The sequence below is a fragment of the Myxine glutinosa genome, chromosome 4, assembly GCF_964187855.1.
Source record: "Myxine glutinosa chromosome 4, kmMyxGlut1.1, whole genome shotgun sequence".
In the NCBI taxonomy this organism is placed as follows: Eukaryota; Metazoa; Chordata; class Myxini; order Myxiniformes; family Myxinidae; genus Myxine; species Myxine glutinosa.
The window spans coordinates 142786396-142801756 of NC_136264.1; the positions used below are offsets into that span (position 1 = coordinate 142786396).

Sequence of the window (15361 nt, forward strand, 5' to 3'; positions counted from 1 at the left end):
TGTTCTTGTTCTTTTTTTTCAGATTTGAAGAGAGGAGACCATAACAACTAATAATTATCAATCAAAATGCCTTGGACAAAGGAGGAAAAAATATTTTGCGTCACTACTTATTTGGAGACGAAATCATTCAAAATGGTGCAAGCAAAATTTTGCAGGAAGTTCAACTTCAACAACTATCCCCAGAAAAACCAAATTTATCGTTGGGCACACAAATTTCAAGCCACTGGATCAGTAAACAACCTCAACAAGAAGGCAGAAACACCCAGTTTTGGCAGGAAGCTGACTGCAAGATCTCCTGACAATGTGAATGCGGTGAGACATTCTGTCGGAAGGAGCCTGGAAAAGTCCATCCGAAGACGTAGCCAAGAGCTGGGTCTTTCATGTGCGTCAGTGCAAAGAATCTTGATCAAGGATCTTCAGCTGTACCCATACAAGATCCAGGTCAAGCATAAACTCACACCAGCTGACATGGCAAAACGTGTTGTGATGTGCCGGTGGTTCGAGAACAAGATCGAAGAGGCTCCTGACTTTCTTGATGATGTTTGGTTCAGCGACGAAGCACACTTCTTGCTCTGTGGGCATGTCAATAGCAAGAACAATGTGTTCTGGGGCACACAAGCCCCAGACGAGGTGCTTCAGAGGCCCTTGCACTCTGTGAAATGCACGGCCTGGGTGGCCATCTCAAAACATGGCATAATCGGTCCGTTTTGGTTTGAAGACGCAGACGAGGAGGCAGTCACTGTCACAAAGGAGCATTACATTGTGGTGCTCAACAAGTTCTGGAGGGGACTTGGGAGACGTCGTGGCATGAATCGAGATGTGCAATGGTTCCAACAAGATGGGGCAACTCCACATACAGCCAACATCACGATGGAGTGGCTGGACCACCGATTCCCTGATCGGCTGATCAGCAGGCGCCGCGAACCCGAGTGGTCTCCGCATTCACCCGATCTGAACCCCCCAGATTTTTTATCTCTGGGGGTTCTTGAAGGACCACGTGTATGAGAATCATCCTCAATCCATTTCTGAACTGAAAGTGGCCATCACCCAGACAGAAGATTCGTGCCATCAGGAAGGAAGAGTGTGTCAGGGTGATTGACAACTTCGCTCGTCGGCTTCAAGTGTGTCTAAGGCGCAAAGGCGGTCATTTGGAACATGTGCTCTAATAAATGTATCCTTTGAGCTCGAGACCTCAAATCTTCAGTTTTTTTATTGTTATCATATCACCTTCCAGGAAATGTAATCTTTTTTGGAGTTTCTTGTCTGAGTAATAAATTATTATCATGTTAATGGGTTCCATCTATTTTGAGACACCCTGTATTATGCATTTACCTCGAGAAATGCAATGAGGTTTTCAAGAGTTTCTCTTGAGGCTCTGGGTAGGTGCAGAAGAAGAAACCGCCATGATCCTTACCTTTGCCAGATGCTGCTCTGAAGAAAACCCAAGCCCATAGACAGTGTTTGCTCGCCCATCCACCCACTGGCCAAACTTCTGTGACGTCTTGGTGAAGGTCATGCCTGGAGTAACAGTGCTGTTCACAATGACCTGTGAATGAGAATGTTAAAGGTGTTTATACGAGAGTACAGTGTGACATAATTTATAACCAAAGTACAGTCTTGCAAAACCCCCTTTTGGTTAAAGTCTCAAAATCCAGGCTTTCCGCCGACCTCCACAATTTGTTCCTCTTTTCACCCATTTGCAAAACTGCCTTCCAAAGATTGTTGAATCACACTATTTCCTCCAGAGATTCAAGCAAAAGATGCATGTGCACCACCATTCCATGCCATCCACAATCCTGAACTTTTCTACCCCCAATTACACCAACCTAACACTCTTGGAAATTTATCAATTCCCTTGTTTGTGTCCAACTGTGGTTCCACTACCCCACTATCAGTAAGCTGACATTTTACTCATCGTCTCCTCATTCTTCCAGGAGCCGAGATCTTGCATCTTTTATTTTTGCATCTTATATCAGGAGCCAATGAATGAATGAATAAATAAATAAAGCAAGCATTTTCTTATTTCAAGATGCTTCTCATGTGACATTTCCTTCTCAGGAACCATAGTATTCACCACACTGAAATTATATCACCGTCTCTACTTTTAGTCCTCCTGTAACTTTATGATTGACTTCAGGACGTAACGTGCAGGTGTATAACTTTACGATACTTGCATGACAACAAATCAAGGTGTACTATAATCAACAACTTGCTGTATCGAGAATTTTATTTTTACACATGAGATGTGGTTCAATGACATTTTATACCAACATTTTCCTCTGTTTCCATAATTATTGTAAATACTGTGCACAACATATACAGTATACATACAGTCACGTGAAAAAGTAAGTACACCCCACGTAAAGTTTTGACTTTTTCAACATATTTCAACATACAGCTATTTGATCTTCATTTCAACATTATTGATAAATAAAGGTGATATAATATAACAAATATCATGAAACATTTACATTTTGCAGTCCATTGTATAATTTAAATAAACATTAATGCAAATTTCGCATGTGGAAAAAGTAAGTACACCCCTACATTTATCACTACTTCAAACACATAAAATTAGAATCAGGTGCACCAGCTGAGGTGCAAATGATTAGAACATCGTTAGAGAGGATCTTGGAGGAACCTGTCTTATTTAAACCTCAGACATTTAGTTTGGTTTGCTCTTTGTTGTTGAAGTGTGCGGCATCACCATGCCGAGATCAAAATAGCTCTCTATGGCCTTCAAAAAGAAGGTTATAGATGCCTACGAGTCTGGGAAGGGATTTTAAAATATCTCAAAAAAAAATTGAAATCAATCATTCGACTGTCCGGAAGATCATCTACAAGTGGAGAAGATTTCAAACAACTGCCAACTTGTTCAAGCCAGGCCGCCCCAGCAAGTTCAGCCCGAGAGCAGACCGCAAGATGCTGAAAGAAGTCTCTAAGAACCCCAGAATGTCATCACGGGACCTACAGGTAGCTCTTGCCACTGTTGACGTCAAAGTGCATGAGTCTACCATTAGAAAGAGGCTGCACAAATTTGATCTACATGGGAGGTGTGCCAGGAGGAAACCTTTGCTGTCCAGAAAGAACATCAGGGCAACACTAAAGTTTGCCAATGAACACCTAGGCAAAGACCAGCACTTCTGGAACAATGTGCTCTGGGCAGATGAGTCAAAGGTAGAGCTATTTGGCCACAGTACCAGAAGACATGTTTGGCGAAAACCAAAGACAGCATTTGACCACAAGAACCTGATACCAACTGTAAAGCATGGTGATGGAAATATTATGATTTGGGGCAGCTTTGCTGCATCAGGGCCTGGGCAGCTCACCATCATATAATCCACTATGAATTCTTCATTGTACCAGAGGGTGCTTGAGGATAATGTGAGGCCATCTGTCGGAAAGTTTAAGCTCATCCGAAGGTGGACCTTGCAACATGACAATGACCCGAAACAACAACAACACAACATGCATTTTAAAGGCCATTTTCCCTACTAGAGCGGGGGTTAGCCTTGCGGTCCCCATGACAATCTTCTCCATTTTGCCCTATTTTCTGTATCTCTCCTTGTTAACCCCCTTGCCCGCATTTCTTCTTCCACCATCTTTAGCCAAGTCTTTCTCGGTCTTCCCCGTCCTCTACTTCCTTCTACATTCATTTCCATCACTCTTCTCAACCAGTCACTTTCATCCTTCCTCACCACATTTCCAAGCTGGCCTCCAAACCCAGTCACCGACTGGGCATCCTCCGTCGTGTGAAGTCCTTCCTAGACACACCTGAGCTCCTCACCACATACAAGGCTTTCATCCGCAGCTCAATGGAATACTGTTCTCCACGATGGGCCGGTGCTCCTACCTCACACCTAGCTCGGCTTCAAGCTGTTGAAACCAAAGCTTTCAGAATCATTGGAATCTCCCGCGATTAAGCTATCTCTGAGGGCCTTTCACTCACTCATTGCAGGCAGGTAGGTGGTCTTTCTGTCTTCTACTGACTCCTCTCCGGCCTTGCTCCCCCAGCTCTCTCTGTGCTCTGTCCCCCAAATATTCCTACAGGTCGCATAAGATCTGCCAGGAACCCTCTGATGGTTAAACTGCCGAAATCTCGGCTCGCTGCTCACCTTCACTCTTTCATTCCACTTTTCTCCCGCCTCTGGAACAAACTCCCTCACTCCCTTCAATCCCACTCCTCCTTCCAGGTCTTTAAAACAGCTGTTCACCACCATCTCTTATCTTCCCCCATCCAAAACCTTGATCTTTTCTACCCCCACTAATTCACCCCAGATCCACCTTGTTTGAAATTCCAACTTCTTTCCTGGAAGTCCTGGCAGTGTCCATATGTTTTATACCTCTCCCACCCCCCCCCCCCCCCCTTCCCATGCCTCCCCCCCAAAGCCCTCTCCCTCCCACAGATCTCTCAATGTCTCCGTGTCTCTATGGTCCCTGCTCTCAAATGTTGTGTTTGTGTCCTTCCCACTCTCTCCCCATCTTGTCTATTGCTCCCGATGTTATATGTTTTATGTGTCGGTTTTTCTTTCTGTGTGATTAATGTTCGCTCTTTCACGAGCCTCGATCTTGTATACAAAAAAAAACAAAACAAAAAAACATCTCAACCTGTTCCTCTTCACAGCATCAATCACAGGCTCTATTCCCATCATCTTTCGCAATTCATCATTTGTCTTCCTCTCTCTCAACGATACTCCGCACATCCGTCGAACCATTCGCATTTCCACCCTTTCCAACCTTCGTTGCTGCTCTACGTTCATTACCCATGTCTCGCTCCCATAAATCATAACACTTCTCACACATGCAGCATACACCTTTCCCTTCAGCTTCAACGACACTCCTCTCATCATCAGCACGCCACTCAGTTCCCGAAACTTCTTCCATGCACATCTCACTCGATGTCCCAAACCTCAGAAACCGATCTCCACTTCAGGCTGTACCCTGCCCATATGTAGTTGTAATTGTCATGGTTCTCTTTTTGAGGCAATGTTTTTATGGCAAGATGCCCTTCCTGACGCCAACCCTCTTAGTCGTCTCTTACGACACGCAGGGATATGGTGTACCTTTTCTAATCCAGGGTATACACTGGGAAACGTTTAAAACATGGAAATTCTGGGGGGGGGGGGGGGGTGTCAGAATCACGGCTACGGTTTAAACATATTTAAATAATATTTAAACAAAACCATGAAAAACAATCTGGGAAAAGTCTCTAAGTGAGAACGTGGATTTGAGAAAGCAGGAGCAGAGGTGGAAGAAAAACGAGATATAGGGGGCGGGGCACAAGTCGAGACGAGGAGGAGAGCGAACAAGCACGTGTCCGGGAGGAGAGAAAGAATTAATATAGAATTTTTTTTTGTTTGTTTATTTGTTTGTTCTGTTTTCAAAACGCTGGACAAAGGGTAAGATGTTCGTGAGAGGTAGGGGGGAGAAAAGAAAATCAAAGAAACAAGCAAATACTATGAAGGAAAGAACCCATATTCAGAAAACACTGACGGGGGGGGGGGGGGGGTGGGGAGCCTGGAGAGACCAGGCCGCATGAGGCGCACGAGGCGCGAACAAAAAAAACGACTAATTACACACAAATTTGCAACTACAAAACCAAAACCAAATAGAAACACACAATAACACATACACAACAAAATACCCAGCGGAAATTTGACAAAATTTCCAATTGACTGAATTTCCGACCAAATTGACAATGACCCTAAACATACCAGTAAATCCACCAAGCAATGGCTGAAAAGAAAGAAATGGAGGGTTCTGGAATGGCCAAGTCAAAGCCCGGATCTAAATCCCATCGAGATGTTGTGGGGGGATTTGAAACGAGCTGTGCATGCAAGAACCTGGTGTTGGGCTAGCGGCTAGGGTGCCGGCTTAGGATCCTAAGATCCTGGGTTCGAATCCCGGTCGATCGCTGAATTAACGCCAGGGGGGGTTGACTCAGCCTGTCATCCTTCCGAGGTCGGCAAATTGAGTACCAGTTCACTGGTAATTCCCTGTTTGTCGTAAAAGGCGACAAAAAGGGTTGGCGGCAGGAAGGGCATCCAGCCGTAAAACACGCTTCAAAAAGGGGACCGAAAAACAACAACCACGGTCCCCGAAAAAGGCCAACCCCCGCTTTGCGGGGAAAAATGGCCTCTAAAAGGTGGGTTTTTTTTTTTTTTTGTGCATGCAAGAAACCCCTCAAACATCGCACAGCTGAAAGAATTCTGCATGGAGGAGTGGGCAAAAAATTCTCCCAGTCGATGTCAGAGACTGGTAGACAGTTATAAGAAATGCCTAATTGAGGTTGTTTCTGCCAAAGGGGGCAATACCACCTATTAGAGCCAAGGGTGTACTTAATTTTTCCACATGCGAAATTTGCATTTATGTTTATTTAAATTATACAATTGACTACAAAATGTAAATGTTTCATGATATTTGTTATATTATATCACCTTTATCTATCAATAGTGTTGAAATGAAGATCAAATAGCTGTATGTTGAAATATGTTGAAAACGTTGAAACTTTACATAGGGTGTACTTACTTTTTCACATGACTGTATATAGTGCCTTCAGGAAGTACTCACACCCCTTGACCTTTTTCACATTTTGTTGTGTTACAGCCAGAATTTAAAATGGATTAAATTCATATTCTTTGTCACCGATCTACACATAATACCCCATATAATGTCAAAGTGGAATTTTCTTTTTAGAAATTTTTACAAAATAATTAAAAATGAAAAGATGAAATGTCTTGAGTTAATAGGTATTCAACTCCTTTCCCATGACACTCCAAATTGAGATCAGGTGCATCCAATTTCCTTTCATCATCCTTGAGATGTCTCTTCAACTTGATTAGAGTCCACCTGTGGCAAATTCAATTAATTGGACATGTTTTAGAAAGAAACACACCTTTCTATCTAAGGTCCCACAGTTGACAGCGCATGTCAGAGCAGAAACTCGACCGTGAATTCTAAAGACACTCCGAGATAGAATTGTGAGGATGCCTAGGTCTGGGGAAGGGTATAAAACAATTTCTAGAGTGTTGAACATTCCCGAGAGCACAGGGAGCTCCTTCATTAGTAAATGGAAAGAATATGGAACTACACAAACTCTTCCTAGAGCTGGCCGTCCGACCAAACTAAGCAACGAAAACCCAATGACCACTCTGACAGAACTATAGAGTTCCTGAGTTGAGATGGGAGAACCCACCAGAAAGACAACAGTGTCTGCAGCACTTCACAAACCTAGGCTTTGGGGGAGTGGCCAGGCAGAAACCACTCCTGAGAAAAAGGCACGTGGAAGACTCGGAGCATGAGGCAAAATATTCTGTGGTCTGATGAGACGAAAATTGAACTCTTTGGCCTGAATGCAAAGCGCTATGTCTTGCGGAAACCAAGCACAGCTCATCACACATCTAACACCATCCCTACCGTGAAGCATGGTGGTGGCAGTATCATGCTATGGGGATGCTTTTCAGCAGCAAGGACTGGGAGACTTGTAAGAATAGAGAAAACAATGAACGGAGCCTAATAAGGAAAATCCTTGATGAGAACCTGCTTCAGAGTGCAAAAGACCTTCGACTGTGGAGAAGATTTGTGTGTATATATATATATATATATATATATATATATATATACATATAATATATATATATATCTTATCTCTTCTCTTCTCCTCTCTTCTCCCTCTCTCGCTCTTTCACTCTCTCCCTCCCTCCCTCTCTCCATCCTTCCCTCACTTCCCCCCTCTCCCTCTCTCTCTTCATTGTGTACAACACAAGGCTACAAGGCTACTGGGTTGCATAATTGGCTAGGGGTGCGGCAGTAGCACTGATGCAGCTCCCCCTGCTGATTGGAGCATGAATTTTGAATTTGTTCATAGTGCCGGTGATAGCTTCCCTGCTCCTTGTGAAGGACACCGTAGGATCTTTAAAGTCCATCAACTAATGCCAAAAAACGGGACACCTGGTTGACATACATTCGAGGGACAACAGACACATTGATGAATCACCCTGCCTGTGACACCAGTGTGACTTGTATTACCATACCTTGACTGAAGCTCCCTCCTCCCCACCCCCTCCAGGCTTTGTTCTTTGTGATTGATGAACGTTTATGCATGCCAAAACTCCCTTCCGCAGAGTCAATCGATATAACTAGCAAGGCAATTAGCTACTGTCTTTCAGAGGATATTGCCACATACCCAAGACACTGGTCCGACATTGTTTGAGCCTGTATCTGGATACAAGCAGAAGGCCGAGATGCCCATGCAGTTTAATCCAATTTTACTATGCAGGAAAACGTATTGCGTCTTTTTACTTGTATTCAAATTGGTCGCACTGACAAAAATATGCCTCACAAGGTATGCTTTAATACAAAAGCAAGGAAGGAAAACAAAACAAGAAGAGGAGGTAAAACAGCCAGATCAAGACCCATAACACTTTGGAGGAGTCTGACCAGCACATTGCCAATGAACTCCGTGGCTGTAGTATCCACAAAATGCCACGGCTCTGGAGTCACTCAAACATTTAAGGTGTTTCAATACTCCATCAGTTCCTTGATATTTTTACGTTTATGGAGGGAGGTTGGAGAATACAGTAGGAATGCATAGGAATAGTATGGACCGTGTGACGTGTAGTAGCATTTCAATGTAATAAGTAGGGAAAATGTAGCTTTAGGTGGTGTTTAAATGTGCACCATAGAGGGGGTTGTGCCGTGTTCATTAGTATTAGGGCTTAAGGTTACTTTCCCGTTTGTAATACCCCCTGTGGCCATTCCTAACGATTATGACATCATCCGGCCAAGTGTAGCATCAGCTGGCCAATATTCACGCTCCATGGGACACGATAGCGCAAAGACATGCCTAGGAGAGGCGGAGTTACAATGGTTCGATGGGCAGGAGGCGGGACCAGCTAACCCCGTCCCCCCTCCCCCGAGTGACGAGGCCCGATGGCGTGGGAGGGGCAAGGAGGAAGGAGGCTGAGAGGAAGGTTCGAGATTCGGTGGTGGTGTGTCTCAGTGAGGTGCTGCAGGACGTGTCCGAGTTTTCTTTCCTAAGCGGAGGACTTTATTTACCACGCCAAAGGATTGCGGAGTTTTGGACCCAGAAGAGAAAGAGGGCCACTGGCATCTGGTCAACATCATAATGGTCAACAATGCCGCTGGCATCAAATAACACAACCAATATATAAACTTGCCATGTGATCTGTCTTGTCAGCATTTTGTGTTTCAGCCATGTTGATGAAAGTGACTTCCATATATAATTTTGGGCCTTCGTCTCAGTATTGTACAGGTATACACCCATGTTTCGTCCCCTATGATGACGTGCTCCAAAATGGCTGCATCATTATACACTGTGACTAAGCATTGCCTGGCAAAACCATCAGATGCATTCGTTATCTTCAATGGATTAACGATCTTCACAAATCACTTGGGATATTCATGCATGGAAGACTTGCAAGGAGCATTCGGTCAATATGCTTGCAGTTAAGAGCTGTGATGCCTCTGTGGCAGATTTGCCAGATTTTGTGCAACACTGGATGATGGCACGTTGCTCAAACTGTGGCATTTCCAACTTCACGCTAATAATTGAGTCGAATGCAGAGTGCTCTTTTTTTCTAGCACTGGCTAGTGACATACACACCATAAAATCATCCATCCAATGGCACACACTTGCTGAAGCTTAGCAGATACCAAGGACACACCCTTGCTGAGGCTTCACAGATAAAAGTCCCAATAAAAGCCTGTTTGTATTTACTCATATGTGGGCAGATCTTGGAATAATTTTGATAAATACTCATGTGTGTGTATATTATCTATATACAGTCACATGAAAAAAGTAAGTACACCCCATGTAAAGTTTTGACTTTTTCAACATATTTCAACATACAGCTATTTGATCTTCATTTCAACAATATTGATAGATAAAGGTGATATAATATAACAAATATCATGAAACATTTACATTTTGTAGTCCAGTGTATAATTTAAATAAAGATTAATGCAAATTTCGCACGTGGAAAAAGTAAGTACACCCCTACATTTATCACGACTTCAAATACCTAAAATTAGAATCAGGTGCACCAGCTCAGGTGCAAATGATTAGAACATCGTTAGAGAGGATCTTGGAGGAACCTGTCTTATTTAAACCTCAGACATTTAGTTTGGTTTACAAACAATATGATTAAATGTACAGTAACGGCTAGATCCTACAAGTTAAAAGAAACAAAAGAATTAATTACATGTAAAACCTCAAATATAGTTTACCTATTGACCTGTAGTAAATGTGTGATGCAATATGTTGGTGAAACAATGCAGAGATGTAATGTAAGAATGAATGCACATAGGAGCGGCATGAAAAACCCAGATAGAACTACTGGTTGTCCACTACTTACCCATCATTTTACTTCTGGATTTTGTAAAAATGCGAGCTTCAGTGTTCAGGTTGTAGAAAAGAGAAGCGGAAATGGCCGAAAAAAGAATGGGATGGAAGATAAAACAATCGCACAATTACGTAAGCGTAGATAACTTTTCTGGATTAAAGAATTAAGAACTGCTTACCCTTATGGATTCAATGAAAGAATTAATGACACATATACACAGCAAAATGGACAAAACATCATCGCGTCTGTTTTTAACACCTTACCACGAGACTCTCAGAGACACAGAGTACATAACTATGGACGTAAATGTCCAATTATAGACACACCACAACAAATTGTAAATGAATGGTTAGATCTTAACAAACCAAATATCTGCACATTACTTAACAGCAGCAGAATTAAGATCAATACCTTAAAAAAAAAACAACTGAAAGAAGTTTGGCAAATCGTGAACAGATTAATGGAAGAGGACAATCAAGAGGAACTCCCAATCCAACACATGGAAGCAATTCTGGACATGATTGATCATAAAATGTACAGAGAAACCTAAAAAAGTGAATCGTAGAAAAGACAATGATATCATCAAAATTATGTTTGATAACAAAGGGGTGGAAATGATAAATATCGAGAAAATACTTAAACATAAGGAAGTGTGGAGTAAACTTCCAGAAACAATACAACAGAGAGAGCGACCAAGAGTTGTGTACCGTACACTTTGGGAAGTTCAATTCGGGGAAAGATCTTCAACTACAAGGACACTGTACAATCTATAGATGTAGAGGAATGGTTAAATACCACACATCATTGTAATTGTGAACATTCCACATTAAAAGATCCACATCATAAACACGTCATCACAGGTGATCTCAGAATAGTGAAAGATAAAAGATTACGTGCATTACTTACAAAAGGACCAAATTATAGAGAAAATAAAAGAATAAACCAGAATAAAGCAATAGAACTTACAATGATGGGACTGGGCGAATGGATGAAAGAACAAATTGATAAACATATAGTACCAAACACACAAATGGCTTTATGGTTGGAGGAGGTAGAGAAGCATGTGAAAAGGAGAGTTGTTGATTTGAAAAGAAAAGTTCGAATCAATAATCCAAAGGCAATTTTAAACAATCCAGAGACACGTGATTGCTTAAGGCAGCTTCAAACACAATATGTTATTGTTCCAATTGACAAAGCAAATAATAATATTGCATTTGTATGTAAAACATTCTACATTCAAACACTTTTGGAAGAATTGGGCTTAGACACGGGAATTTCAAAGACCTACAAAATAAGTAACGATAACAAAACAGACTTGATACATGATACAACACCATACAAATCACTCAACGGTGAGAAGACTGTTAGTTCCGGATAAACACCATAAATTACCATTCATTTACTGGATCCCAAAAATGCACAAACACCCTTGTAAGATGAGGTTCATCATCGCAAGTAGATAATGTAGTTTGAAACCTTTGTCGGGCAGTATTACAGCGGCAATGAAACTAATCTATAAATGCTTAAAAAACTACCATGAAAAAGTGAAGTTTTATTCTGGTATTAAGAAATTCTGGATCATTGACAATTCCAAACCGGTAATCGACAGTGTCCACAACATTAATAACAAAGGTAAGGCAAAATGTCTCAACTTTTGATTTTTCCACATTGTACACAAACATTCCACATGACAAGCTGGTAACCGCATTGGACAGAGCAATAGATAAAGCATTTGCAGGAGGTAATAGCGTATACATTAATGTATATCAAAACAGAGCACACTGGTCTGTAAAGGATAATCAATATTCATGCAGTTTTTCAAAAAGTAAACTCAAAGAAAGTATTCGATTTCTGCTAAACAACAGTTTCTTTACATTTGGCAACAAGATACTCCAGCAGACAGTGGGCATACCCATGGGTTCAGATCCAGCCCCTTTCTTTGCAAATTTGTTTCTGCACATGTACGAGTTTTATTGGGTCCAGAACATGTGCAGGAATAAATTAACAACTGCACGAAGATGCGGAAACATCTTCAGGTTCATTGATGATTTGTTGGCAATTAATGATGGATTTATATTTGAGCAGCTTCATGATGACATATATCCAAAATAACTTGAATTAAAAAAGGAAAACCAATCTTCCACTTCAGTTTCCTTTTCAGAATTACAAATTGACATCCATAATAATAAATTTCACACCAAATTATTTGATAAACGAGATGCATTTCCATTCCACATTGTCCGAATGCCTTTCTTAGACAGCAACATTCCCAAAAAGCTATTTTATGGTACGGTTGCAGGTGAAATAATTAGGACTGTAAGAGCAACCACACACAGCTCTGAACTGGTCAATAAATTACAACAACTAGTCAGACGTATGTTAGCACGGGGGGCTGCAGTTGGTAGATTAAAACAAGTTTTCTTAAATAATCACAAAAAGGCACCAAATCGAATTAGTAAAATACAATACGAATATTAAAAATATTATTCATGAGATCTTTATGTAAATACAGTACAATATGATAATTAAATATACTACAAATCAATGTTGCTAGGAATCAGTGGTTGCTAGGATATGGCAGCATGCAAAAAACCGTTATAAATGACAGTTTGAGCATTCAAAGTGCAGTTTGATAGAAAGGTAGGTGGTGTGGTCATGCTGGTTGGTAGATTGATGTATTTAAGGGTAAGATGTGAATGATTTAATGATATTATCATATTATCGAGTGTGTAAGGAAAGTTATAAATATATGATAACACATTAAATCCTATTGCGAGTAAAGTTGGAATAAGTGATGTTGCATTGATGGGTTGATTGACTGCCTGGACGCAACTGAAGTTGTGGATCTACTGATGTACCATCTATTGATGTGAATTCATGATCGAGGTTGTGGATCCGCCGTTTGGAGAGGTCCTGGGCTGAAAGGATCGAAACCTCGAGGAAGAACGGTACCCAGCTGATGATCCATGCAGTCGGGAAACGAGTCAATTGCTTACAGGTTAAGGTTCTTGCTTTAGGTGGAGAAACTATGTTTGAGGTTTACAATTTAAATAAAGTTGAATATGGGATGTTGTAAAATTAACATCATTTACAACAATCCTTTAAATTATTTATATTTAAGTTTAGGAACAACCGATACTGTACAATTAATTAAGTGTGTGTGTGTGTGTGTGAATAAAAGAGAGAGATAGAATTTTGAGGAACAGAAATGAAAAAGTGTGTGAGTGTGTGTGTGTGTGTGTATGTGTGTATGTGTGTATGTGTGTATGTGTGTATGTGTGTGTGTGTGTGTGTGTGTGTGTGTGTGTGTGTGTGTGTGTGTGTGTGTGTGTGTGTGTGTGTGTGTGTGTGTGTGTGTGTGTGTGTGTGTGTGTGTGTGTGTGTGTGTGTGTGTGTGTGTGTGTGTGTGTATTGTGAAACTGAATGTGCAGGTGCAGCATCTAACCAATATGTCGAAATGTCACACACGTCCATGCCCTTGGGATTCCCACGGGTGACCCCACCAATATATATATATATATATATATATACACATTAATATACAATATATATACACATTAAGTATAAAATATATATGCATATGACAAAGCCCCAAATGTCTTGAATATTTTCTCAAGTGTCGCTTTTCAATTTTGCTGTATTCTCTTTCATTCCTGTCCTCTCTCACTCCACCTTTCCTTTTCTCAAAAAGTGACTGAAGCAGTCAACTTTGGACCATTTACCTTGCCTCCATCACTGCTGATGAGTCTGTACGCAGCCCGTGCTGGATCAAAGTAGCAGGAGACAGGGACAGCATGTCGAGAGGCTGGCAGCCATGCTCTTTTGGTACCAGGATCAATTTCAAACACATGGGCTTTGGCAGAGAACAGTGGGGGCTCCCTGCAGGAAACATAAAAATGCAAAAGATGGTTATAAGAGAAATACAAAAGAAAACTACAATCAGATTATAAACACGAGGACAAATCCTGCAATTACTGCTAATTGAGGTTTACTGTAGCACATAATGCTTTGTTGTTGAACACCAGGCCTGTGCTTAAGCATTGACCATGAGGTGAGCTTCAGTTACACAATGAAAGTATTTAACTATTGCAGAAAATCTCCTGCCAAGGTCACACCTGCCAAGTTGACTTGCTCCCCATCATTCTATATACGGGGCTGAACCAAGCAGTAATGCTTTGCATTTCTTTTCAGATGCATGCAGTGACATGCCAGGTTTTCCGCAGTACAAATTCGCTTGTCTGTCGGTCACTTGATGTTTGTCTTTATTAATTAGGTGGTGGTATATTCTGAATCTATAAGAAATGAAGAATCATAAAATGTATAGGTTCAGTATATTTGGTTACATATCAGCAGCAGGATGTAACTTGGCAATTTGAGTGGAGTATCTCACTTTTGAAAATCCAAATGGGTTAGTACATCACACAGACTAAATGTAATTGCAAGGTGGTGAAGAATCTTTGGTTTGTAATGAATACATGTTGCTTTTCCGTATTTACTCTTACTCTGCTGGTAGAGTGCGGCACCCAGTATCCCATACTCGTCTCCAGACAAGTTACGACACTTTCCAGCAACGTTTTGCTTATGGAGTATACAACACTAGGACAACGTATGACACCATGTTCGGTGCAGCAATTCACAAAAAGGACTTCTTCATTGTTGTATTTGATGGAATGTCATAAAGCGATTGGAATGCACAAAATAAGCAAGTATCTAATCTTTCAACAAGACAGAGAATTTAACATGACTGCAAAGTCTCGCCAGGGTAGATAAATTACAGTAGCTCTGAGAATGAACAATCTATATTAAAGTATATCTGCATGCAGGCATGCACACCCGTTGACGCAGACTGATTACAATAGCCTCTCTTGGCCCTTCCTGAGTTGGCGAAGCTAATAAACGTAAGTAGCTGGTGTATATAATCGATTAGAAAATGGGAGTACAGATGTAAGCTGAGCTTCGGTAGGAGGCAGCAGTTACCACTGACGTCGGTTTTGAAG

General features: G+C 41.3%; 1 protein-coding gene across 2 annotated transcripts in view; it reads right to left on the bottom strand.

Moving 5' to 3' along the window:
* LOC137425321 (homer protein homolog 3) overlaps positions 1-15361 on the bottom strand; it is an 89544-nt gene that overhangs the window by 39076 nt on the left and 35107 nt on the right. For both annotated transcript variants that reach the window (XM_068113624.2, XM_068113623.2), the window contains exons 2-3: positions 14087-14243; positions 1415-1546 (exon numbers count right to left, since the gene is read on the bottom strand). In XM_068113624.2, the coding sequence (XP_067969725.1) occupies positions 1415-1546; positions 14087-14243 (289 nt within the window). The remainder of the gene's footprint in view (positions 1-1414; positions 1547-14086; positions 14244-15361) is intronic.